Genomic DNA, 21,317 nt, shown 5'->3' with positions numbered 1-21,317 from the left:
TGCCCCGCCACTTGTAAGTGTTGTGTGCCCCGCCACTTGTAAGTGTTGTGTGCCCCGCCACTTGTAAGTGTTGTGTGCCCCGCCACTTGTAAGTGTTGTGTGCCCCGCCACTTGTAAGTGTTGTGTGCCCCGCCACTTGTAAGTGTTGTGTGCCCCGCCACTTGTAAGTGTTGTGTGCCCCGCCACTTGTAAGTGTTGTGTGCCCCGCCACTTGTAAGTGTTGTGTGCCCCGCCACTTGTAAGTGTTGTGTGCCCCGCCACTTGTAAGTGTTGTGTGCCCCGCCACTTGTAAGTGTTGTGTGCCCCGCCACTTGTAAGTGTTGTGTGCCCCGCCACTTGTAAGTGTTGTGTGCCCCGCCACTTGTAAGTGTTGTGTGCCCCGCCACTTGTAAGTGTTGTGTGCCCCGCCACTTGTAAGTGTTGTGTGCCCCGCCACTTGTAAGTGTTGTGTGCCCCGCCACTTGTAAGTGTTGTGTGCCCCGCCACTTGTAAGTGTTGTGTGCCCCGCCACTTGTAAGTGTTGTGTGCCCCGCCACTTGTAAGTGTTGTGTGCCCCGCCACTTGTAAGTGTTGTGTGCCCCGCCACTTGTAAGTGTTGTGTGCCCCGCCACTTGTAAGTGTTGTGTGCCCCGCCACTTGTAAGTGTTGTGTGCCCCGCCACTTGTAAGTGTTGTGTGCCCCGCCACTTGTAAGTGTTGTGTGCCCCGCCACTTGTAAGTGTTGTGTGCCCCGCCACTTGTAAGTGTTGTGTGCCCCGCCACTTGTAAGTGTTGTGTGCCCCGCCACTTGTAAGTGTTGTGTGCCCCGCCACTTGTAAGTGTTGTGTGCCCCGCCACTTGTAAGTGTTGTGTGCCCCGCCACTTGTAAGTGTTGTGTGCCCCGCCACTTGTAAGTGTTGTGTGCCCCGCCACGTGTAAGTGTTGTGTGCCCCGCCACTTGTAAGTGTTGTGTGCCCCGCCACTTGTAAGTGTTGTGTGCCCCGCCACTTGTAAGTGTTGTGTGCCCCGCCACTTGTAAGTGTTGTGTGCCCCGCCACTTGTAAGTGTTGTGTGCCCCGCCACTTGTAAGTGTTGTGTGCCCCGCCACTTGTAAGTGTTGTGTGCCCCGCCACTTGTAAGTGTTGTGTGCCCCGCCACTTGTAAGTGTTGTGTGCCCCGCCACTTGTAAGTGTTGTGTGCCCCGCCACTTGTAAGTGTTGTGTGCCCCGCCACTTGTAAGTGTTGTGTGCCCCGCCACTTGTAAGTGTTGTGTGCCCCGCCACTTGTAAGTGTTGTGTGCCCCGCCACTTGTAAGTGTTGTGTGCCCCGCCACTTGTAAGTGTTGTGTGCCCCGCCACTTGTAAGTGTTGTGTGCCCCGCCACTTGTAAGTGTTGTGTGCCCCGCCACTTGTAAGTGTTGTGTGCCCCGCCACTTGTAAGTGTTGTGTGCCCCGCCACTTGTAAGTGTTGTGTGCCCCGCCACTTGTAAGTGTTGTGTGCCCCGCCACTTGTAAGTGTTGTGTGCCCCGCCACTTGTAAGTGTTGTGTGCCCCGCCACTTGTAAGTGTTGTGTGCCCCGCCACTTGTAAGTGTTGTGTGCCCCGCCACTTGTAAGTGTTGTGTGCCCCGCCACTTGTAAGTGTTGTGTGCCCCGCCACTTGTAAGTGTTGTGTGCCCCGCCACTTGTAAGTGTTGTGTGCCCCGCCACTTGTAAGTGTTGTGTGCCCCGCCACTTGTAAGTGTTGTGTGCCCCGCCACTTGTAAGTGTTGTGTGCCCCGCCACTTGTAAGTGTTGTGTGCCCCGCCACTTGTAAGTGTTGTGTGCCCCGCCACTTGTAAGTGTTGTGTGCCCCGCCACTTGTAAGTGTTGTGTGCCCCGCCACTTGTAAGTGTTGTGTGCCCCGCCACTTGTAAGTGTTGTGTGCCCCGCCACTTGTAAGTGTTGTGTGCCCCGCCACTTGTAAGTGTTGTGTGCCCCGCCACTTGTAAGTGTTGTGTGCCCCGCCACTTGTAAGTGTTGTGTGCCCCGCCACTTGTAAGTGTTGTGTGCCCCGCCACTTGTAAGTGTTGTGTGCCCCGCCACTTGTAAGTGTTGTGTGCCCCGCCACTTGTAAGTGTTGTGTGCCCCGCCACTTGTAAGTGTTGTGTGCCCCGCCACTTGTAAGTGTTGTGTGCCCCGCCACTTGTAAGTGTTGTGTGCCCCGCCACTTGTAAGTGTTGTGTGCCCCGCCACTTGTAAGTGTTGTGTGCCCCGCCACTTGTAAGTGTTGTGTGCCCCGCCACTTGTAAGTGTTGTGTGCCCCGCCACTTGTAAGTGTTGTGTGCCCCGCCACTTGTAAGTGTTGTGTGCCCCGTTACTTGTAAGTGTTGTGTGCCCCGCCACTTGTAAGTGTTGTGTGCCCCGCCACTTGTAAGTGTTGTGTGCCCCGCCACTTGTAAGTGTTGTGTGCCCCGCCACTTGTAAGTGTTGTGTGCCCCGCCACTTGTAAGTGTTGTGTGCCCCGCCACTTGTAAGTGTTGTGTGCCCCGCCACTTGTAAGTGTTGTGTGCCCCGCCACTTGTAAGTGTTGTGTGCCCCGCCACTTGTAAGTGTTGTGTGCCCCGCCACTTGTAAGTGTTGTGTGCCCCGCCACTTGTAAGTGTTGTGTGCCCCGCCACTTGTAAGTGTTGTGTGCCCCACCACTTGTAAGTGTTGTGTGCCCCGCCACTTGTAAGTGTTACAATTCCAGTTTTGTTTCTTGTTTTATTTTTATTCATATTTTTCTTATTTCTTTGAACAAATTCACTCTTAGTGTAATTTTAGTTATTTTTAAAGTAAAGTTTTTTCTTCACTTTGTTTGAGTAAAATATTTTGTTTAATTTATAATTAAGAGTTATAATGTTCAGTCTTTATTCATATGTTTTTTATTTTTATTATTTAACTTGTATTTTGCCAGTGTAACTTTATTACTGCAGTGATTATTTCTGCACCTTATTTTGTTGCACTGTTCTGCAGTGAATTATTTTGTTGCACTTGTTCTGCAGTGAATTATTTTGTTGCACTTGTTCTGCAGTGAATTATTTTGTTGCACTTGTTCTGCAGTGAATTATTTTGTTGCACTTGTTCTGCAGTGAATTATTTTGTTGCACTGTTCTGCAGTGAATTATTTTGTTGCACTGTTCTGCAGTGAATTATTTTGTTGCACTTGTTCTGCAGTGAATTATTTTGTTGCACTGTTCTGCAGTGAATTATTTTGTTGCACTGTTCTGCAGTGAATTATTTTGTTGCATTTGTTCTGCAGTGAATTATTTTGTTGCACTTGTTCTGCAGTGAATTATTTTGTTGCACTGTTCTGCAGTGAATTATTTTGTTGCACTTGTTCTGCAGTGAATTATTTTGTTGCACTTGTTCTGCAGTGAATTATTTTGTTGCACTTGTTCTGCAGTGAATTATTTTGTTGCACTGTTCTGCAGTGAATTATTTTGTTGCACTTGTTCTGCAGTGAATTATTTTGTTGCACTTGTTCTGCAGTGAATTATTTTGTTGCACTGTTCTGCAGTGAATTATTTTGTTGCACTTGTTCTGCAGTGAATTATTTTGTTGCACTGTTCTGCAGTGAATTATTTTGTTGCACTGTTCTGCAGTGAATTATTTTGTTGCACTGTTCTGCAGTGAATTATTTTGTTGCACTATTCTGCAGTGAATTATTTTGTTGCACTGTTCTGCAGTGAATTATTTTGTTGCACTGTTCTGCAGTGAATTATTTTGTTGCACTGTTCTGCAGTGAATTATTTTGTTGCACTGTTCTGCAGTGAATTATTTTGTTGCACTGTTCTGCAGTGAATTATTTTGTTGCACTGTTCTGCAGTGAATTATTTTGTTGCACTTGTTCTGCAGTGAATTATTTTGTTGCACTGTTCTGCAGTGAATTATTTTGTTGCACTGTTCTGCAGTGAATTATTTTGTTGCACTGTTCTGCAGTGAATTATTTTGTTGCACTTGTTCTGCAGTGAATTATTTTGTTGCACTGTTCTGCAGTGAATTATTTTGTTGCACTGTTCTGCAGTGAATTATTTTGTTGCACTTGTTCTGCAGTGAATTATTTTGTTGCACTGTTCTGCAGTGAATTATTTTGTTGCACTGTTCTGCAGTGAATTATTTTGTTGCACTTGTTCTGCAGTGAATTATTTTGTTGCACTGTTCTGCAGTGAATTATTTTGTTGCACTGTTCTGCAGTGAATTAATTTGTTGCACTTGTTCTGCAGTGAATTATTTTGTTGCACTGTTCTGCAGTGAATTATTTTGTTGCACTGTTCTGCAGTGAATTATTTTGTTGCACTTGTTCTGCAGTGAATTATTTTGTTGCACTTGTTCTGCAGTGAATTATTTTGTTGCACTGTTCTGCAGTGAATTATTTTGTTGCACTTGTTCTGCAGTGAATTATTTTGTTGCACTTGTTCTGCAGTGAATTATTTTGTTGCACTGTTCTGCAGTGAATTATTTTGTTGCACTTGTTCTGCAGTGAATTATTTTGTTGCACTGTTCTGCAGTGAATTATTTTGTTGCACTTGTTCTGCAGTGAATTATTTTCTTTTATTGATATTTTTATCCATTATTATTCTCAGTTCATTATTGTTTGAGTTTCCTGTCTTTGTATTATATTTTAATTTTGTTTATGCATTCTTAGAAAATATTTAAATTTCCCAGTTATCTCTCTTTGCATAAAATTTAGTAATTTTATTTTACACTTTTTACATTGATTTACAGTTTTATTAGTTAATTTCTTTATTAGCAAGAGTACAGACAGCTCATTTTGGATTTATTTCAGTCTCCAGTAATATTTTTACTTGTAAATTTCAATGTATTTTTTTATCTTGTCAACAGTGCCTTACATTGAGTTGTTCTTACTCTTGAAGTGTATCTTAGACATTTTTTGTATTATTTCTGTATTTTGTATCATTTTTATTATTCATTATTTTTTGCCTTATTTGTTCTCGTGCTACTTTGCCATTATGTCTCACATACCGTCAAGTGATACTTTAGTGAATGTCGACACTCAGACCTCTCAGGTTACTGCTGCTCCTGTCATCAGTCCTCACAGTTCCTTATGGACTGACAGACCGACCCAGACACTGAGATACTATAGTTTTACTCGTGATTCCCTTGATGCGTTACCTTTATTCAATGGCCATGTACATAGTCTTGAAGCATGGTTTACTGCCATTCGTTCTCGTGTTAATGCTCTAGTTGACGGTCCTCCTTCAGAGGAAAGTCTTATCAGACTTGCGAAAGAAGCTCTTCATCGGTCCCCTGCTGCTGTTCACGTTGTTGATCTCCTTGATATGCGAGACTTCAGGAATCTTACTAAGTGGTCACAATATGAGGAACTGATTCGTTCTTTCCTTGTACCAGTAAAAACAGCTGATCCATATGTCGTTCTTAGGGAACTAGTGAATGCTACACCCATGAGTAATGAATCGTTGAGTGCATTTACTGTTAGATTAGGCAAACTTTTATCATCATTTATCAATGCTGTCCAGTCCTCAGCTTTTGTCCCTGACGAGGATAAACCATCCACAGCGTCGTTTGCTAAAATAGCAGCTTTTGGAGCAATCAAAGAACTAATGCCGCCTGCTTCCGTGTGTGCTTATGAGGCTAATCCTCCAACTGTGACGATGGAACCACTTACAGCCCTAAATCATGTACGTTCCTTGTGCCCCCAGGGTACTTTCCCATGTATCAAAAGTAATTTCACACCTATGCCTCAGTCTGCACCACCTCTTGTTTGCGCCACAGCGACAAATCGTGGTCGTCAACCATCTCAGCGATCACCAAGGACCAGTGTACAGAGTCATTATAAACCTCGTAGTATTCATAGTACATTCAGTAACCATAGTCAGCGAACTTGTTAAAACTGTGGTTTCCGTGGCCATATTGCAATTAATTGTCCTGATAGTCACCCTAAGAGGCGTCGTACTGATGAGGAGTACCAGTCAGATCTTCCCTACTGTACTTATCATAGAATACATGGACATGACACATCTGAGTGCAATGCTCTCTACAACCTTCAGTACTCTAGATCTTTCCGTGGCCGTTCCAACTGCAGAACCAGGAGAGGAAACAGACATCGTGGTTCTCAGACTAACCAGAACCAGGCTCCTTCTTCCAATTCGGGGGAATTTGAGCGCCCCAGTCAATCCGCCCTGTGGTGACATTAGTTGATAATGAGTACACCATCCCCGTTCACAATTCCTTTGAAGCCTTACGCAGTCTCGAGAATGACAATCCTGCTGATGATGTTGCTTCACACGTCTCTGACGTAGATGATTTTTGGGGATGAAGTGGAACAAATCTTTTCTGATGACAACCCTCCTTTTTGTTTGCACATAACTTCCAATGCAACGATAGGCCCTATAGTGCAAGCATCTGTTCATAATGCGCCCGTTCATTTGTTCATGGACTCTGGTGCGCAAGTCAATATTATCAGGTCTAGTTTGTTTAGGGATAAGCAGTTACGACATGTCCTTCTCGTAGAACCGACTCACCTGCGTGTCCGAGGTCGGACTTCCCTCATCTTTTCTATCCAAGGTAGAGACTTTACTGCTTCCTTCCTTGTTGTCGACCAGATTACTTTCCCTGGTGATCTTCTACTGGGATTTGCTTCCATGAGAGACTTACGCATTGTGCTCGACCCTTATCGATGGCATGCCCAAATTGATGACTTGATCGTACCATTTTGGGGTTACCAGCTTGGATCCGAGATCTGCCATACTGCTGCAGAATAAGACGTTCGGATTAAGTCTTTACAGGCCAGTGCATTTTCCAGTAGCGTACCCAAGCGGTCAGGCACTGGTGATCCTGTCACTCCTGTCTGTGTTCCACCTGCAACTTCAGGCTTGCAAGATAGTGTCCAGTTACCTGAAGTGTCCGAGGATGCTCTGACTACCTTGAGTGCTGAGCCTATCCCTGCAATGTCTGCTAGTTCAAGTAGTAGTTTCTCCACAGGGGACACCTTGTCGGAAAACGATTACTTGAAACTAGTAATGCCATCTCTTGTTGATGTCACATGTTGTCTGCAGAAAGACGTTTCTGTCGCGGCTAGTGCCCTCACTAGAGTGTCTGTTGTTGTTCCTAGTGTTCCAGATGTTGATAACGTCCTAGTTGACAGTGATTCCTGCAAAGTAAAGGGTTATTTGTTGATCCATCCTTACATGTTGTAAGAGATAGTAAGATCCATTTCTTCCTAGCTAACACTTCTGGTCACAGTGTTCGTCTCAGAGCAAATACCAATCTTGTTGACCTTGTTCACTATCCTTACCCTGTTCAGGTAGAGGATGAGTTGTCACCTGACCAGTGGGTCGGTGCTATTTCTGCCGGGGAGACCTCATCCACCTCACTGGATCAATCTGTTCCACCAGTTGAGGAGAAAGACTTAGCTCCCACTGATTTCCCAGACAAGGTCAAGCGTTTGTTGACTCTGTTGAACAAACGTCATAAAGCCTTACCAGGTGAGGAGATGGGTATAACGAACTTATTATCCCATCATATCCCACTTGAATCTGGTACTAGACCTATCTATATACCTGTGTACAGAATGCCTCATTCACAAGTTGCTGTCGCAGAAGAACTTATCAATCAAATGCTTGATGATGGAGTTATTGCACCTAGTAATTCACCCTGGAATGCACCCTTGATCCTAGTACCTAAGAAGGATGGTACTTGGTGCCCAGTGATTGACTTTAGGAAGTTAAATGCTAAAACTATTCCAGATCGCTTACCACTTCCTGTACTTGGTGATCTTTTACGTAACATCGAAGATAACAAAGTCTTTTGACCCTGGACTTGTTACAAGGGTTTTGGCAAGTCCCTCTTCACGAGGACAGCCAAGAGCTAACTGCATTCTCCACTCCTACAGGTCATTATCACTTCCTCTGTATGGCCTTTGGATTATGATCCCCACCTATCACGTTCTCAAGGCTCATGACTAATATCTTTAGAGGTCTCATAGGTAACGCACTTATGGTGTACTTAGATGACGTAATCTTCATGTCTAAAGACGTGGATACACACTTGAAAAGACTTGATATAGTACTTGGTAAGCCTGAAGCCAATTTAAAGATCAAACTGTCTAAATGTCAATTTTTAAGATCAGAAATCAAGTTTCTTGGCCACATAATCACTCCTAGAGGTGTTACAACTGACCAAAGTAAAGTAATGGCAGTACTAAATTTTCCAACTCCCAAAACTGCTGATGCCATAAGATCCTTTGTGGGCTTAGCAGGTTTTTATAGAGTTTCATTGCCAATTTTTCTTCCATAGCTGCTCCTCTAACTAAGTTGCTTAAGAAAGATGCTCCTTTCATTTGGACCTTCAGTCAAGAAAGAGCATTCCAAACTCTAAAAGAAAAGCTAACATTTGCTCCAATTTTAAAATTTCCAAATTTTTCTAAGCCCTTCTATCTGACAACTGATGCTAGTTCAATTGGCATAGGCGCCGTACTAGCTCAGAAGACTGATGGCAAGTACAATGCAGTTGCATTTGCTAGCCGAGTCCTTACGAGGGCTGAACATAATCATACAGTAACTGAGCAAGAAGCTTTAGCAATAAGTATAAGGTCAGAGAAATTAGTACTGGTCAGCATAAAGAGTCGCATTTGAATCATATGAAGTTAGCATGTGATGATAATGATGTTCCAACCCAGACTAATGTGACAGACTCTGACAATCCTACTGACTCTGTACTCTCTACCTCTGAGACTCAGTCAGATGATCAACCTGAATGTCGTTATTCCCTACATACACGACAGGTATTGAGAAATCCTCAAGTATCATTTGTAACTACCCATTCAGATTTGCCTCAAATACAGCATGAGTTAGCTAGTGCAACAAAGTTTGATCCTCCCAGAGATGACACCCATTCTGCATATGTCAATCTCACCCTAGCAGAGTTGGGGTTAAATGTAAATAACCTGTATAGATGAATAATTACAGTATCAACTTATTAATATTCAAGAATTTTTTTTTGTGTTCACGTTCTCTCTGAATTCTGAGAGTTAACAGTCTAGATTTGAGTGCACCGAATCTGCCTTTTCTGTTAAACACTTCTTTCTTTGTATATATTCTTCCTCAGAATCCGTAGACCACATGAATACCGATCGATTGATCAAAGTTTATTTTTTTTATCACTTCTATTGTGTAATCCCAATGTTGAGTCTCATTCTATGAGTTGTGCTGTATCATACCTTGTAATGCATTACAGTTTCATTACAGTAAGTTTCATTATAGTCAATTACATTAGCTTCCATTCCAATATTTTCCTTATGTATGTTATAATGTTCAATTGTTGTGTACTTTGCCATTGTATAGAATCAGCCCAAGCCGTACACCTGCCATCTCTAGTTTGTATTAGATGTATGTCAGGACGACATATGTTAACGTCGCCGAGCTCTCAGTAGTACCACTTACCAGTAACCAGTTACCAGTAGTATGACTCACTACCAACCGTCTGCATGAATCACTGACTGTTATTCATGTTGCTGCTGACTATAGCATGTTTTTGAACACCGCTCACCCCTAGGCTTCACTAGTGAGTCAGTTTTAAGATAGAGAGCAGAGAGGCAGGGCGGGCCTGGTGCTTCCTATGTATTCCGTTATAATTATACTCCATTATTGTCTATGTGACTTTCCTTTACCCAATCCACGTAATCAAACCCCCCACACATGACATATATATATATATATATATATATATATATATATATATATATATATATATATATATATATATATATATATATATATATATATATATATATATATATATATATATATTGTAGGTGGCTGCGTACTTACCAATCTTGGAGGTAGCCAGCCAGCAGGGAGCGGGATCCACACAAGGCAGGTAGCGACACCGCCCCAGGCCGCCCTCACGCCCACACTCACACACACGCCCACATCCCGACGCCCCTACGCTGCAGGAGAGGCAGGAGGAGGCATGGGCGTGAGAACCATACCGCTGGTCATTATGAAGGAGCACACTGTAGTCACAAGAGGGAGGGAGGTTGTACATGATGCACTGATGTGGAGGGGGGAGAAGAGGAGGGAGACCAGGTACCTACCTGGAGGGGACGCTGACGAAGGCACCAACAGGGACAGCCACACTGGAGACCTCACCCAGGGTGCAGGCAGGGACACAGAGGTAGGGTCGGCAGGGACGGCCAGGTCCACACTCCCTGTCGACCAGGCAGAGGTGGCGGGCGGGGCAGGGGGCGTGGCGGCAGGGGGTGGTGGGCGCCCTCCAGGGTGCCTCGTTGGGCAGGGGGGAAGGGTTGAGAAAAGGGGTGAGGGAGATGCAAGGGCTCCCTGGCAGGGGACTGAGGGCGTCACATACTGCCCCTGCTGTAACACCGCCCTCACCACCCACCACCCCTGCTGCTGCCCCTGCTGCTGCTGGCTCGCGCACACACCTGCAACAATCAATATCTGTGACAATCAACACCTGAAACACTCAACACCTGTAACACTCAACACCTGCAACACTCAACATCTGTAACATTTAACAATCAACACTTGCAACACGTAACAATCAATACCTGCAACACGTAAAACACAGCACCTGCAACATGTGACACTCAACACCTGCAACACGTAACATTCAAAGCCTGCAACGCTCAACACTGGCAACACTCAACACCTGCAACACGTAACACTCAATACCTGCAACACTCAACACCTGCAACGCGTAACACTCAACACCTGCAACACGCAACACTCAACACCTACAAAACATAACAATCAACACCTGCAACACATAATACTCAACATCTGCAACATGTAACACTCAACACCTGCAACATGTAACAATCAACACCTGCAACACAGCACAACATATACACAATGTATAAAACATACACAGCAAGTACAGTATTAACGTTAGTGGTGTATACAACCCCCCACCAAACAACAGAACAATGTGAAAATATGCATGTATATATGTATGTGTGTGTATATGTATGAATGTATATATATATTCACACATATAGATATATACATTTGTGTGTGTATATGTTTATATATACGTATGAATGTATATACGTGTACTCACCTATATGTGGTGTAGGGATCGAGTATATATATATGTGTGTATATGCAAAACAACCAATGGGGGAGTTGAATGATAGCTCTCGGCCTTTCGTGTGGCAATCAACACATCATCAGGAGCTTGCAATGTTGAAGAAATGAGTTAAAGGTCTCAGCAGGTTCGTTCAGAGGGACGCAAGAGCGTCCCTCTGAACGAATCTGCTGAGACTTTTTATTCATTTCTGCTATATTGTAAGCCCCTGATGATGCGCTGATTGCCACATGAAAGGCCGAGAGCTATCATTCAACTCCCCCATTGGTTGTTTTGCATCTTGTATCGCTTGTTCGCGATTCATACATATCATGTGTGTGTCAGTGCGTGTTTGTCCTCTCTCATGTATAAGACTGGTTATACACAGGCTGGTGTATGTATGTTAGTAGACATTATGACTTGTATATACATATGTAGTTATGTATATTACGTTATTTAAGCTTGTCTCTCTCTTCTACTACCATCATTCTCCTCTGTCTCCTGTGCACAGCTTCTCTTATACTGAAAATGGTGTAAAATATGTACAAGTTGATGGTGGAGACACTTGCAACAGTCGCGTACCTTTATTACTCAAACTTCTCGCCCTTGTACCTGCGATTCACGCTTTGTCGCCCCCCCCTCCCTCCTCCAACTTCCCCCCCTCCCCCCTCCTCCCCCTCCCCCCCCTCCAGTCCCCAAGTTGCGCACGACCTCCTGAATCACCCTCAGCTCAGCTACTGGGTTAAGCCCTGGTTCTTTCCCTCTTACAAGAACCCTTCCTCTAACCAACCTATTCTTCCTCTATCCCCACTTCCCATCTCACCCCTTCTTGGGGTCTTACCTAGAATCTACAGATAGATAGCCTACATAGTAGGCTTCTTCAGTCTAGAGGCAGCAGGTGTAGTGGTGAAATGAAGATGATGTCAACAGTCCATCAACCTTGGAGAAATTGTATTTGAAGTTGTCAGTCCCTCAGCCTGGAGAAGAGTTTAGCACTATGGTCTGACCTTAAGAGTAGTCTGACACAGTACTGACCTTGATAGTAGTCTAACACAGTCGTTCCAGCATATAGTGTTAGTTAGGGTGGTAGGGTGGCAGGGCCGCAGGTGTAGGGTACAGGCTACGGCCTTCCACAGGTCTCCCTGGCACTCCTTGACACTTCTGAGTGGCACCGTGGCAGCCAGTCCTGGTAGACTCAGCGTCAAACTCTCCTGCCAAAGTTGCAGATCCTCCTGCGCAGCTGCGTCGGCGCGGGAGTTGCAGGAGCGGAAGAGCTGGTTGGGTCTGTTGTTGAAGTTGCTGCAGAAGGAGAGGCCAGAGCATCCCTGCTGGCAGGGGGCGTCAGCCTCCGCCAGGCAGGCGAAGAGGGTGGCCTCCTGTGGGCGTGTGAGGCAGGAGGTGTGTAGGGCGTCCCAGGACCTGCCCCACTCCTTGGAGAAGGCTCGCACACACAGCCCACGACACTCCACAGACACAGCCTGCCTGCAGCACCCCAGCTTGGCAGCGTCCAGCCCTAGACGACCCAGCTTAGAGACCTGACAGGTGAAACATTCTCAGCTTCATGGCGTCTTAACAGACAACACATATGACTATACTGCAAGTATGAATCAGGTGTGAAAGACAGGTGCGATCTACCTGCCTCAGAGGATAGGTACGACCTACCTGTCTCAGAGGATAGGTACGACCTACCTGTCTCAGAGGATAGGTACTACCTACCTGTCTCACCTCTGGGACGGCAGCTTCACTCTGACGGAAGAGGCATTTCCAGAGCCCGTTCTGTGGACACAAAATGCGTCAAATGAGAAAGTATTAATAGAAGTATTAATAGTAATAATGATGGTGGGGAGGAAGGGAACTCAGTGGAGGTGAAACACAAGGAAACACTCAACACTGCCAGGTTGTTCTTGCTAGCACAGTGTAACACCGACAACACCTCTGACCTTCACCAGTTGATGTGTGTAAGAACAGACATCACACTTGATAAAGAAGACTGTTTAGAAGGAAATAAAATTAGTGCAGGTGGTGGTGGTGGGCGGGGCAGGTGGTGGTGGTGGGCGGGGCAGGTGGTGGTGGGCGGGGCAGGTGGTGGTGGTGGGCTGGGCAAGTGATGGTAGTGGGCGGGGCAGGTGGTGGTGGTGGTGGTGGGCGGGGCAGTTGGCGGTGGGCGGGGCAGGTGGTGGTGGTGGGCGGGGCAGGTGGTGGTGGTGGGCGGGGCAGGTGGTGGTGGGCGGGGCAGGTGGTGGTGGTGGGCGGGGCAGGTGGTGGTGGTGGGCTGGGCAAGTGATGGTAGTGGGCGGGGCAGGTGGTGGTGGTGGGCGGGGCAGGTGGTAGTGGGAGGGGCAGGTGGTGGTGGTGGGCGGGGCAGGTGGTGGTGGTGGGCGGGGCAGGTGGTGGTGGTGGGCTCTGCAGGTGTTGGTGGTGGGCGGGGCAGGTGGTGGTGGTGGGCGGGGCTGGTGGTGGTGGTGGGCGGGGCATGTGGTGGTGGTGGGCGGGGCAGGTGGTGGTGGTGAGCAGGGCAAGTGGTGGTGGTGGGCTCTGCAGGTGTTGGTGGTGGGCGGGGCAGGTGGTGGTGGTGGGCGGGGCAGGTGGTGGTGGTGGGCGGGGCAGGTGGTGGTGGTGAGCGGGGCAGGGGGTGGTGGTGGGCGGGGCAGGTGGTGGTGGTGGGCAGGGCAGGTGGTGGTGGTGGGCGGGGCAGGTGGTGGTGGTGGGCAGGGCAGGTGGTGGTGGTGGGCGGGGCTGGGGGTGGTGGTGGGCAGGGCAGGTGGTGGTGGTGGGCGGGGCAGGTGGTGGTGGTGGGCGGGGCAGGTGGTGGTGGTGGGCGGGGCAGGTGGTGGTGGTGGACGGGGCAGGTGGTGGTGGTGGGCGGGGCATGTGGTGGTGGTGGGCGCTGCAGGTGGTGGTGGTGGGCTGGGCAGGTGGTGGTGGTGGGCTCTGCAGGTGTTGGTGGTGGGCGGGGCAGGTGGTGGTGGTGGGCTCTGCAGGTGGTGGTGGTGGGCGGGGCAGGTGGTGGTGGTGAGCGGGGCCGGTGGGGGTGGGGGGGGGGGCAGGTGGTGGTGGTGGGCTCTGCAGGTGGTGGTGGTGGGCGGGGCAAGTGGTGGTGGTGGGCAGGGCTGGTGGTGGTGGTGGGCGGGGCAGGTGGTGGTGGTGAGCGGGGCAGGTGGTGGTGGTGGGCGGGGCAGGTGGTGGTGGTGGGCGGGGCAGGTGGTGGTGGTGAGCGGGGCAGGTGGTGGTGGTGGGCTCTGCAGGTGGTGGTGGTGGGCGGGGCAGGTGGTGGTGGTAGGCGGGGCAGGTGGTGGTGGTGGGCTCTGCAGGTGGTGGTGGTGAGCGGGGCAGGTGGTGGTGGTGGGCGGGGCAGGTGGTGGTGGTGGGCTCTGCAGGTGGTGGTGGTGGGCGGGGCAGGTGGTGGTGGTGGGCGGGGCAGGTGGTGGTGGTGGGCGGGGCAGGTGGTGGTGGTGGGCTCTGCAGGTGGTGGTGGTGAGCGGGGCAGGTGGTGGTGGTGGGCGGGGCAGGTGGTGGTGGTGGGCGGGGCAGGTGGTGGTGGTGGGCGGGGCAGGTGGTGGTGTCCTGCTCTTCATCTTGTTCCTCACCAACACAGTGTAGACAGTGTTATGACTCTGGGTAAACCGTCTATCCTGGCTGTGAGACAGAGACGCACCGTCCACAGACGGTGCGTCTCTCTGTGAGGCTGTTGATCATGTCTTACACCATCACTGTGTAGCCAGTGTTATCATGCTGGGTAAACTATCCTGGCACACACACACACACACACACACACACACGCACACACACACACACACACACACACACACACACACACACACACACACACACACACACACACACACAGATGGGACACAGACACAAGAGGTCACAATTGGAAGTTGAAGACTCAGATGAATCAAAGGGATGTTAGGAAGTATTTCTTCAGTCATAGAGTAGTCAGGCCATGGAATAGCCTAGAAAGTGATGTGGTGGAGGCAGGAACCATACATAGTTTTAAGGCGAGGTATGATAGAGCTTATGGGGCAGGGAGAGAGAGGACCTAGTAGCAATCAGCGAAGAGGCGGGGCCAGGAGCTGTGACTCGACCCCTGCAACCACAAATAGGTGAGTACAAATAGGTGAGTACACACACACACACACACACACGAACTACAAAGGGATCTGGACAGGCTGCAGACCTGGTCCAGCAACTGGCTCCTGGAGTTCAATCCCACCAAGTGCAAAGTCATGAAGATTGGGGAAGGGCAAAGAAGACCGCAGACGGAGTACAGTCTAGGGGGCCAGAGACTACAAACCTCACTCAAGGAAAAAGATCTTAGGGTGAGTATAACACCAGGCACATCTCCTGAAGCGCACATCAACCAAATAACTGCTGCAGCATATGGGCACCTAGCAAACCTCAGAACAGCATTCCGACATCTTAATAAGGAATCGTTCAGGACCCTGTACACCGTGTACGTTAGGCCCATATTGGAGTATGCGGCACCAGTTTGGAACCCACACCTAGCCAAGCACGTAAAGAAACTAGAGAAAGTGCAAAGGTTTGCAACAAGACTAGTCCCAGAGCTAAGAGGTATGTCCTACGAGGAGAGGTTAAGGGAAATCAACCTGACGACACTGGAGGACAGGAGAGATAGGGGGGACATGATAAAAACTTACAAAATACTGAGAGGAATTGACAAGGTGGACAAAGACAGGATGTTCCAGAGACTGGACACAGCAACAAGGGGACACAGTTGGAAGCTGAAGACACAGATGAATCACGGGGATGTTAGGAAGTATTTCTTCAGCCACAGAGTAGTCAGGAAGTGGAATAGTTTGGGAAGAGATGTAGTGGAGGCAGGATCCATACATAGCTTTAAGCAGAGGTACGATAAAGCTCACGGTTCAGGGAGAGTGACCTAATGGTGACCAGTGAAGAGGCGGGGCCAGGAGCTTGGACTCGACCCCTGCAACCTCAACTAGGTGAGTACACACACACAAACCTAACCTAACACATTAGCTCATAAATCCCCCCACCACACACGCACATTTTTACAATAAGCTGAAACAGTTAGAACATCCCAACGGGATAAAAACAAAATGGGATCTCAAAAGGGTGGATGTAAGGGCAAGGAAACCGATGATGGCTGGTCGGAAAAGGAAGAATGGGTAGAACGGCTCAAGAACAAAATGGAACAACAATGGGAGAAAAGGCTAAACAAGCTTTGCAATAACATGTTAGAGCAAATATCTGCAGAGAGCAAGAAGTGGGAATCACGAGCTGTAATAGCTGAGGCAAAGATACAGAGATTGGAGGAAGAAATGGATGTGCTGAAGCAGGATCTAAAGATGCGGTCCGAAAGGAGCATGATGACTGAAATGGGAACATCAGCAGGCAGCGAGGGGACTGAAGGAGGAGATGGATCTAAGCAGTCTTTTGCAGCAGTAATATCAGGCCATCATGGTGTCTGGGAGATGATTAGGGAAACAGCAAAGGAGATGCTTAAATCAGATCCAGAGATACAGAGGGAAAAGAATTGGTAAGAGGAGAAGGAGAGGTCAATAATTATTCATGGGCTTCAGGAGGCTGAAGGGCAGACCTATGATGAAAGAAAGCATTGGGAGAAAACAGGGATTAAAAACATCATTGCAATAACAGGAGAGAAGGACATGTCTCAGGTAGAAAATTTTCACAGACTTGGGGGGTATTCGAGGGAAAAAAAATCAACCAATCAGATTAACATTCAAGACAGATGTGGTATGGAACAGGATACTACAACAGAAACCACTGTTAAAGGACTCTCCAGATTATCAAAAAGTGTTCCTCACTCGAGACAGAACATGAAAGGAAAGGGAACAACTGAAAGTGAGAGCAAGACAAAACCAGTGGAAGGAAAGAGAGACAGGACAGGCAACGACAGACAGGAAAGCTCAGCCTTTGGGTGAACATCAAACCTCTCTACCCCTGTCACCACATATCAACCAAACACAGTAAGCACAAACCTCACTTCTTAGCCACCACCTCCCTAAGCACTACTTCCACAATCACAGCAGCCTCCCATAATATTGTGCCCTGCCTCGCACCCTCCCAGCCCGCACCTTCCTCTTCCATCTCCCAAAATACAGTAATGGAAAGGAAGCTAAAGGTATGGTACACCAATGCAGATGGAATAACAAATAAGAGTGAAGAGTGGCAAGAACGCATCACTGATGCATCACCTGACATCATAGCACTAACAGAGACAAAACTTACAGGGATAACAGATGTAATTTTTCCACCTGGCTATCAAATTATGAGGAAAGACAGAGAGAACAGAGGAGGGGGAGGAGTAGCATTGCTCATAAAAAAACCAGTGGAGTTATGAGGAGATGCGAGGAATGGAAAGAAGGGAAACAGATGACTTCATTGTAGGAACATTTCAAACTGGGGGTCCAAAGGTGATAGCAGTGATGTATAACCCACCACTTAACAGCAGGAGAACAAGAGAAGGGTATGATGTGCGCAATAGGGCAATGGTGGATACACTAGCTGAAGTGGCCAGGAGGGTTCATATGGGTAGGACAAAATTGCTTATAATGGGGAATTTCAATCATAGAGATTGACTGGGAAAACCTAGAGCCCCATGGGGGACCAGAAACATGCAGGGCTAAGATGTTGGAGACTGTATTGGAGAACTTCATGCACCAACATGTTAGGGATACAACCAGAGAGAGAGGAGAGGATGTTGCAGCAAGGCTGGATCTCATATTCTCCTTGAATAGTTCAGACATAGGGGATATCACCCACGAAAGACCCCTTGGCGCTAGTGATCATGATGTCCTGAGTTTTGAATATCTTGTCGAGTTAAAAGTGGAGAATGCAACAGCACGAGAACAAAGAGAGAAGCCAAACTTCAGAAAAGGGGACTACATAGGAATGAGAAGTTTCCTGCATGAAGTGCAGTGGGAAAGAGAACTAGATGGAAAGACAGTAAATGAAATGATGGAAATAGTGACCACTAAGTGCAGGGAGGCAGAGGAAAGGTTCATACCAAAGGGCAACAGAAAAAATGGTAAGACCAGAGTGAGCCCATGGTTTAACTGGAGGTGTAAAGAGGCCAAAGCCAAGTGTGCTAGAGCATGGAAAAGGTACAGAAGGCAAAGGACTCAAGAAAACGAGGAGTTGGGGAGAAGAACCAGAAACGAATATGCAAGGATAAGGAGAGAGGCCCAGAGGCAATACGAGAACGACATAGCATCAAAAGCCAAATCTGAACCAAAGTTGTTATACAGTCACATTAGGAGAAAAACAACAGTCAAGGACCAGGTAATCAGGCTGAGGAAAGAAGGAGGGAAGCTCACGAAGAGTGACCAAGAAGTATGTGATGAACTAAACAAAAGATTTAGAGAAGTATTCACAATAGAGTCAGGAATGCTTCCAGCAAACTGTGGAGGTAGGGTGCACCAGCAGGTGCTGGATACAGTACACATAACCAAGGTAGAGGTGAAGAAACTGCTAGACGAACTCTATACATCAAAGGCGGTGGGCCAAGATAACATATCTCCATGGATACTGAGAGAGGGAGCAGAGGAACTGTGTGTGCCGCTAGCAGCAATCTTCAGTAAATCTATCGAAACAGGGCAGTTGCCTGAGGTATGGAAGACAGCACATGTAGTTCCAATTTTTAAGAAAGGGAACAGACAGGTAGCATTAAATTACAGACCAGTGTCACTGACTTGTTTAGTATGTAAAGTCATGGAAAAGATTATCAGGAGAAAAGTAGTGGAACACATTGAAAAGATTGGGCTCATACATGACAGTCAGCACGGCTTCAGAGAAGGGAAATCCTGTGTCACAAATTTACTTGAGTTCTACGATAAGGTAACAGAAGTAAGACAGGAGAGAGAGGGATGGGTAGATTGCATCTTTTTAGACTACAAGAAAGCTTTTGACACAGTACCGCACAAGAGACTGGTGCAAAAATTAGAGGAGCAGGCAGGAATAACGGGGAAAGTACTGCAATGGATTAAGGAATACCTGACAGGAAAGAAACAATGTGTGTTGGTACGTGCTGAAGTGTCGGAGTGGGAGCATGTGTCGAGTGGGGTTCCACAAGATTCAGTCCTAGGCCCGGTGCTGTTTCTTGTATACGTGAATGACATGGTGGAAGGAATAGATTCAGAAGTGTCACTGTTCGCTGATGATGTGAAACTGATGAGGAGAATACAAGTGGGCGAGGATCAGTTAAAGATTACAAGGGGATTTGGACAAACTTCAAGTATGGTCCGACAAATGGCTCCTGGACTTTAACCCCAGTAAGTGTAAGGTCATGAAGATTGGGGAAGGACACAGAAGACCGCAGACGGAGTACAGGTTAGGAAACCAACAGCTGCAAACGTCAATTAAAGAAAAGGATCTTGGGGTAAGCATTATAGCGAACATGTCCCCTGAGGCACACATCAATCAAACAACTGCTGCAGCATATGGGAGATTGGCAAACCTGAGATTGGCATTTAGACATCTGAGCAAGGAGTCATTCACGACATTGTACACCGTGTACGTAAGGCCTATACTGGAACATGCAGCGCCAGTATGGAACCCTCACTTAGTCAAACACGTCACGAAATTGGAGAAAGTGCAAAAATTTGCAACACAATTAGTCCCGGAACTGAGGGGTATGTCTTATGAGGAGAGGTTAAGGGAACTCAACCTGATGACACTAGAGGATAGGAGGGATAGAGGGGACATGATAACAATGTATAAAATACTAAGAGGCACTGACAAGGTGGACAAGGATCGAATGTTTCAGAGATGGGATATAGAAACAAGGGGACACAATTGGAAGCTGAAAACCCAGATGAGTCATAGGGATGTTAGGAAGTATTTCTTTAGTCTTAGAGTTGTCAGGAACTGGAATAATCTGGAGAGTGAAGTACTGGAAGCAAATTCCATAAATAGCTTTAAGAAGAGGTATGACAAAGATCATGGAGCAGGGAGAGAGTGAATTAGCATCGACCAGTGAAGAGGCGGGACCAGGAGCTATGACTCGACCCCTGCAACCACATATAGGTGAGTACATATAGGAGAGTGTACACACACATACACATCAGGCAGGACTACAAAGAGACCTGGACAGGCTACAAGTCTGGTCCAGCAACTGGCTCCTTGAATTTAACCCTGCCAAATGCAAAGTCATGAAGATCGGGGAAGGGCAAAGAAGACCGCAGACAGAGTATAGTCTATGTGGCCAAAAACTGCAAACCTCGCTCAAGGAAAAAGATCTTGGAATGAGTATAATACCGAGCACATCTCCTGAGGCGCACATCGGTCAGATAACTGCTGCAGCATATGGGCGTCTGGCTAACCTAAGAATAGGGTTCCGATACCTCAGTAAGGAATCGTTCAAGTCTCTGTACACCGTGTACGTCAGGCCCATACTGGAGTATGCAGCACCAGTTTGGAATCCACACCTGGTCAAGCATGTCAAGAAATTAGAGAAAGTGCAAAGGTCTGCAACAAGACTAGTCCCAGAGCTAAGGGGAATGTCCTACGAAGAAAGGTTAAAGGAAATTGGCCTGACGACACTGGAGGACAGAAGGGTCTGGGGAGACATGATAACGACATATAAAATACTGTGAGGAATAGACAAGGTGGACAAAGGATGTTCCAGAGATGGGACACAGCAACAAGGGGTCACAATTGTAAGTTGAAGGCTCCTATGAGTCATAGAGTTGTCAGGCAGTTAAATAGCCTAGAAAGTGACGTAGTGGAGACGGGAACCATACATAGTTTTAAGACGAGGTTTGATAAAGCTCATGGAGCAGGGAGAGAGAGGACCTAGTAGCAACCAGTGAAGAGACGGGGCCAGGAGCTATTAATCGACTCCTGCAACCACAAATAGGTGAGCACACACACACCAAATGCAAAATTATGAAGCTTGGAGGAGGAAAAAGAATATCACAGATGGAATACAGATTCGGGAGGCAAAGACTGCAAACCTCACTCAAAGTAAATGATCGTGGGGTGAGCATCATACTGAGCACATCTCCTGTGACGCACATCATCCAGATAACTGCTGCAGCATACGGGTGCCTGGCAAACCTAAGAATAGTGTTTCGGCATCTAAGTAAGGAATTGTTCATGACACTGTACACTGTGACGTCAGGCCCATATTGGAGTATGCAGCACCAGTTTGGAACCCACACCTGGTCAAACACGTCAAGAATTTGGAGAAAGTGCAAAGGTTTGCAACCACATATAGGTGAGTTAAAACACACACTTGTACC

General features: G+C 47.3%; 1 protein-coding gene across 3 annotated transcripts in view; it reads right to left on the bottom strand.

Moving 5' to 3' along the window:
• Reck (Reversion-inducing-cysteine-rich protein with kazal motifs) overlaps window positions 1-21,317 on the bottom strand; it is a 230,510-nt gene that overhangs the window by 45,900 nt on the left and 163,293 nt on the right. For all 3 annotated transcript variants that reach the window (XM_070082959.1, XM_070082961.1, XM_070082962.1), the window contains 4 exons: window positions 12,784-12,843; window positions 12,103-12,602; window positions 10,076-10,423; window positions 9,810-9,928 (listed from right to left, as the gene is read on the bottom strand). In XM_070082959.1, the coding sequence (XP_069939060.1) occupies window positions 9,810-9,928; window positions 10,076-10,423; window positions 12,103-12,602; window positions 12,784-12,843 (1,027 nt within the window). The remainder of the gene's footprint in view (window positions 1-9,809; window positions 9,929-10,075; window positions 10,424-12,102; window positions 12,603-12,783; window positions 12,844-21,317) is intronic.

Source organism: Cherax quadricarinatus, chromosome 8 (assembly GCF_038502225.1).
Source record: "Cherax quadricarinatus isolate ZL_2023a chromosome 8, ASM3850222v1, whole genome shotgun sequence".
Lineage (NCBI taxonomy): Eukaryota > Metazoa > Arthropoda > Malacostraca > Decapoda > Parastacidae > Cherax > Cherax quadricarinatus.
The sequence above is the reverse complement of the archived record's forward strand: the minus strand, read 5'-3'. Positions and strand labels throughout refer to the sequence as shown.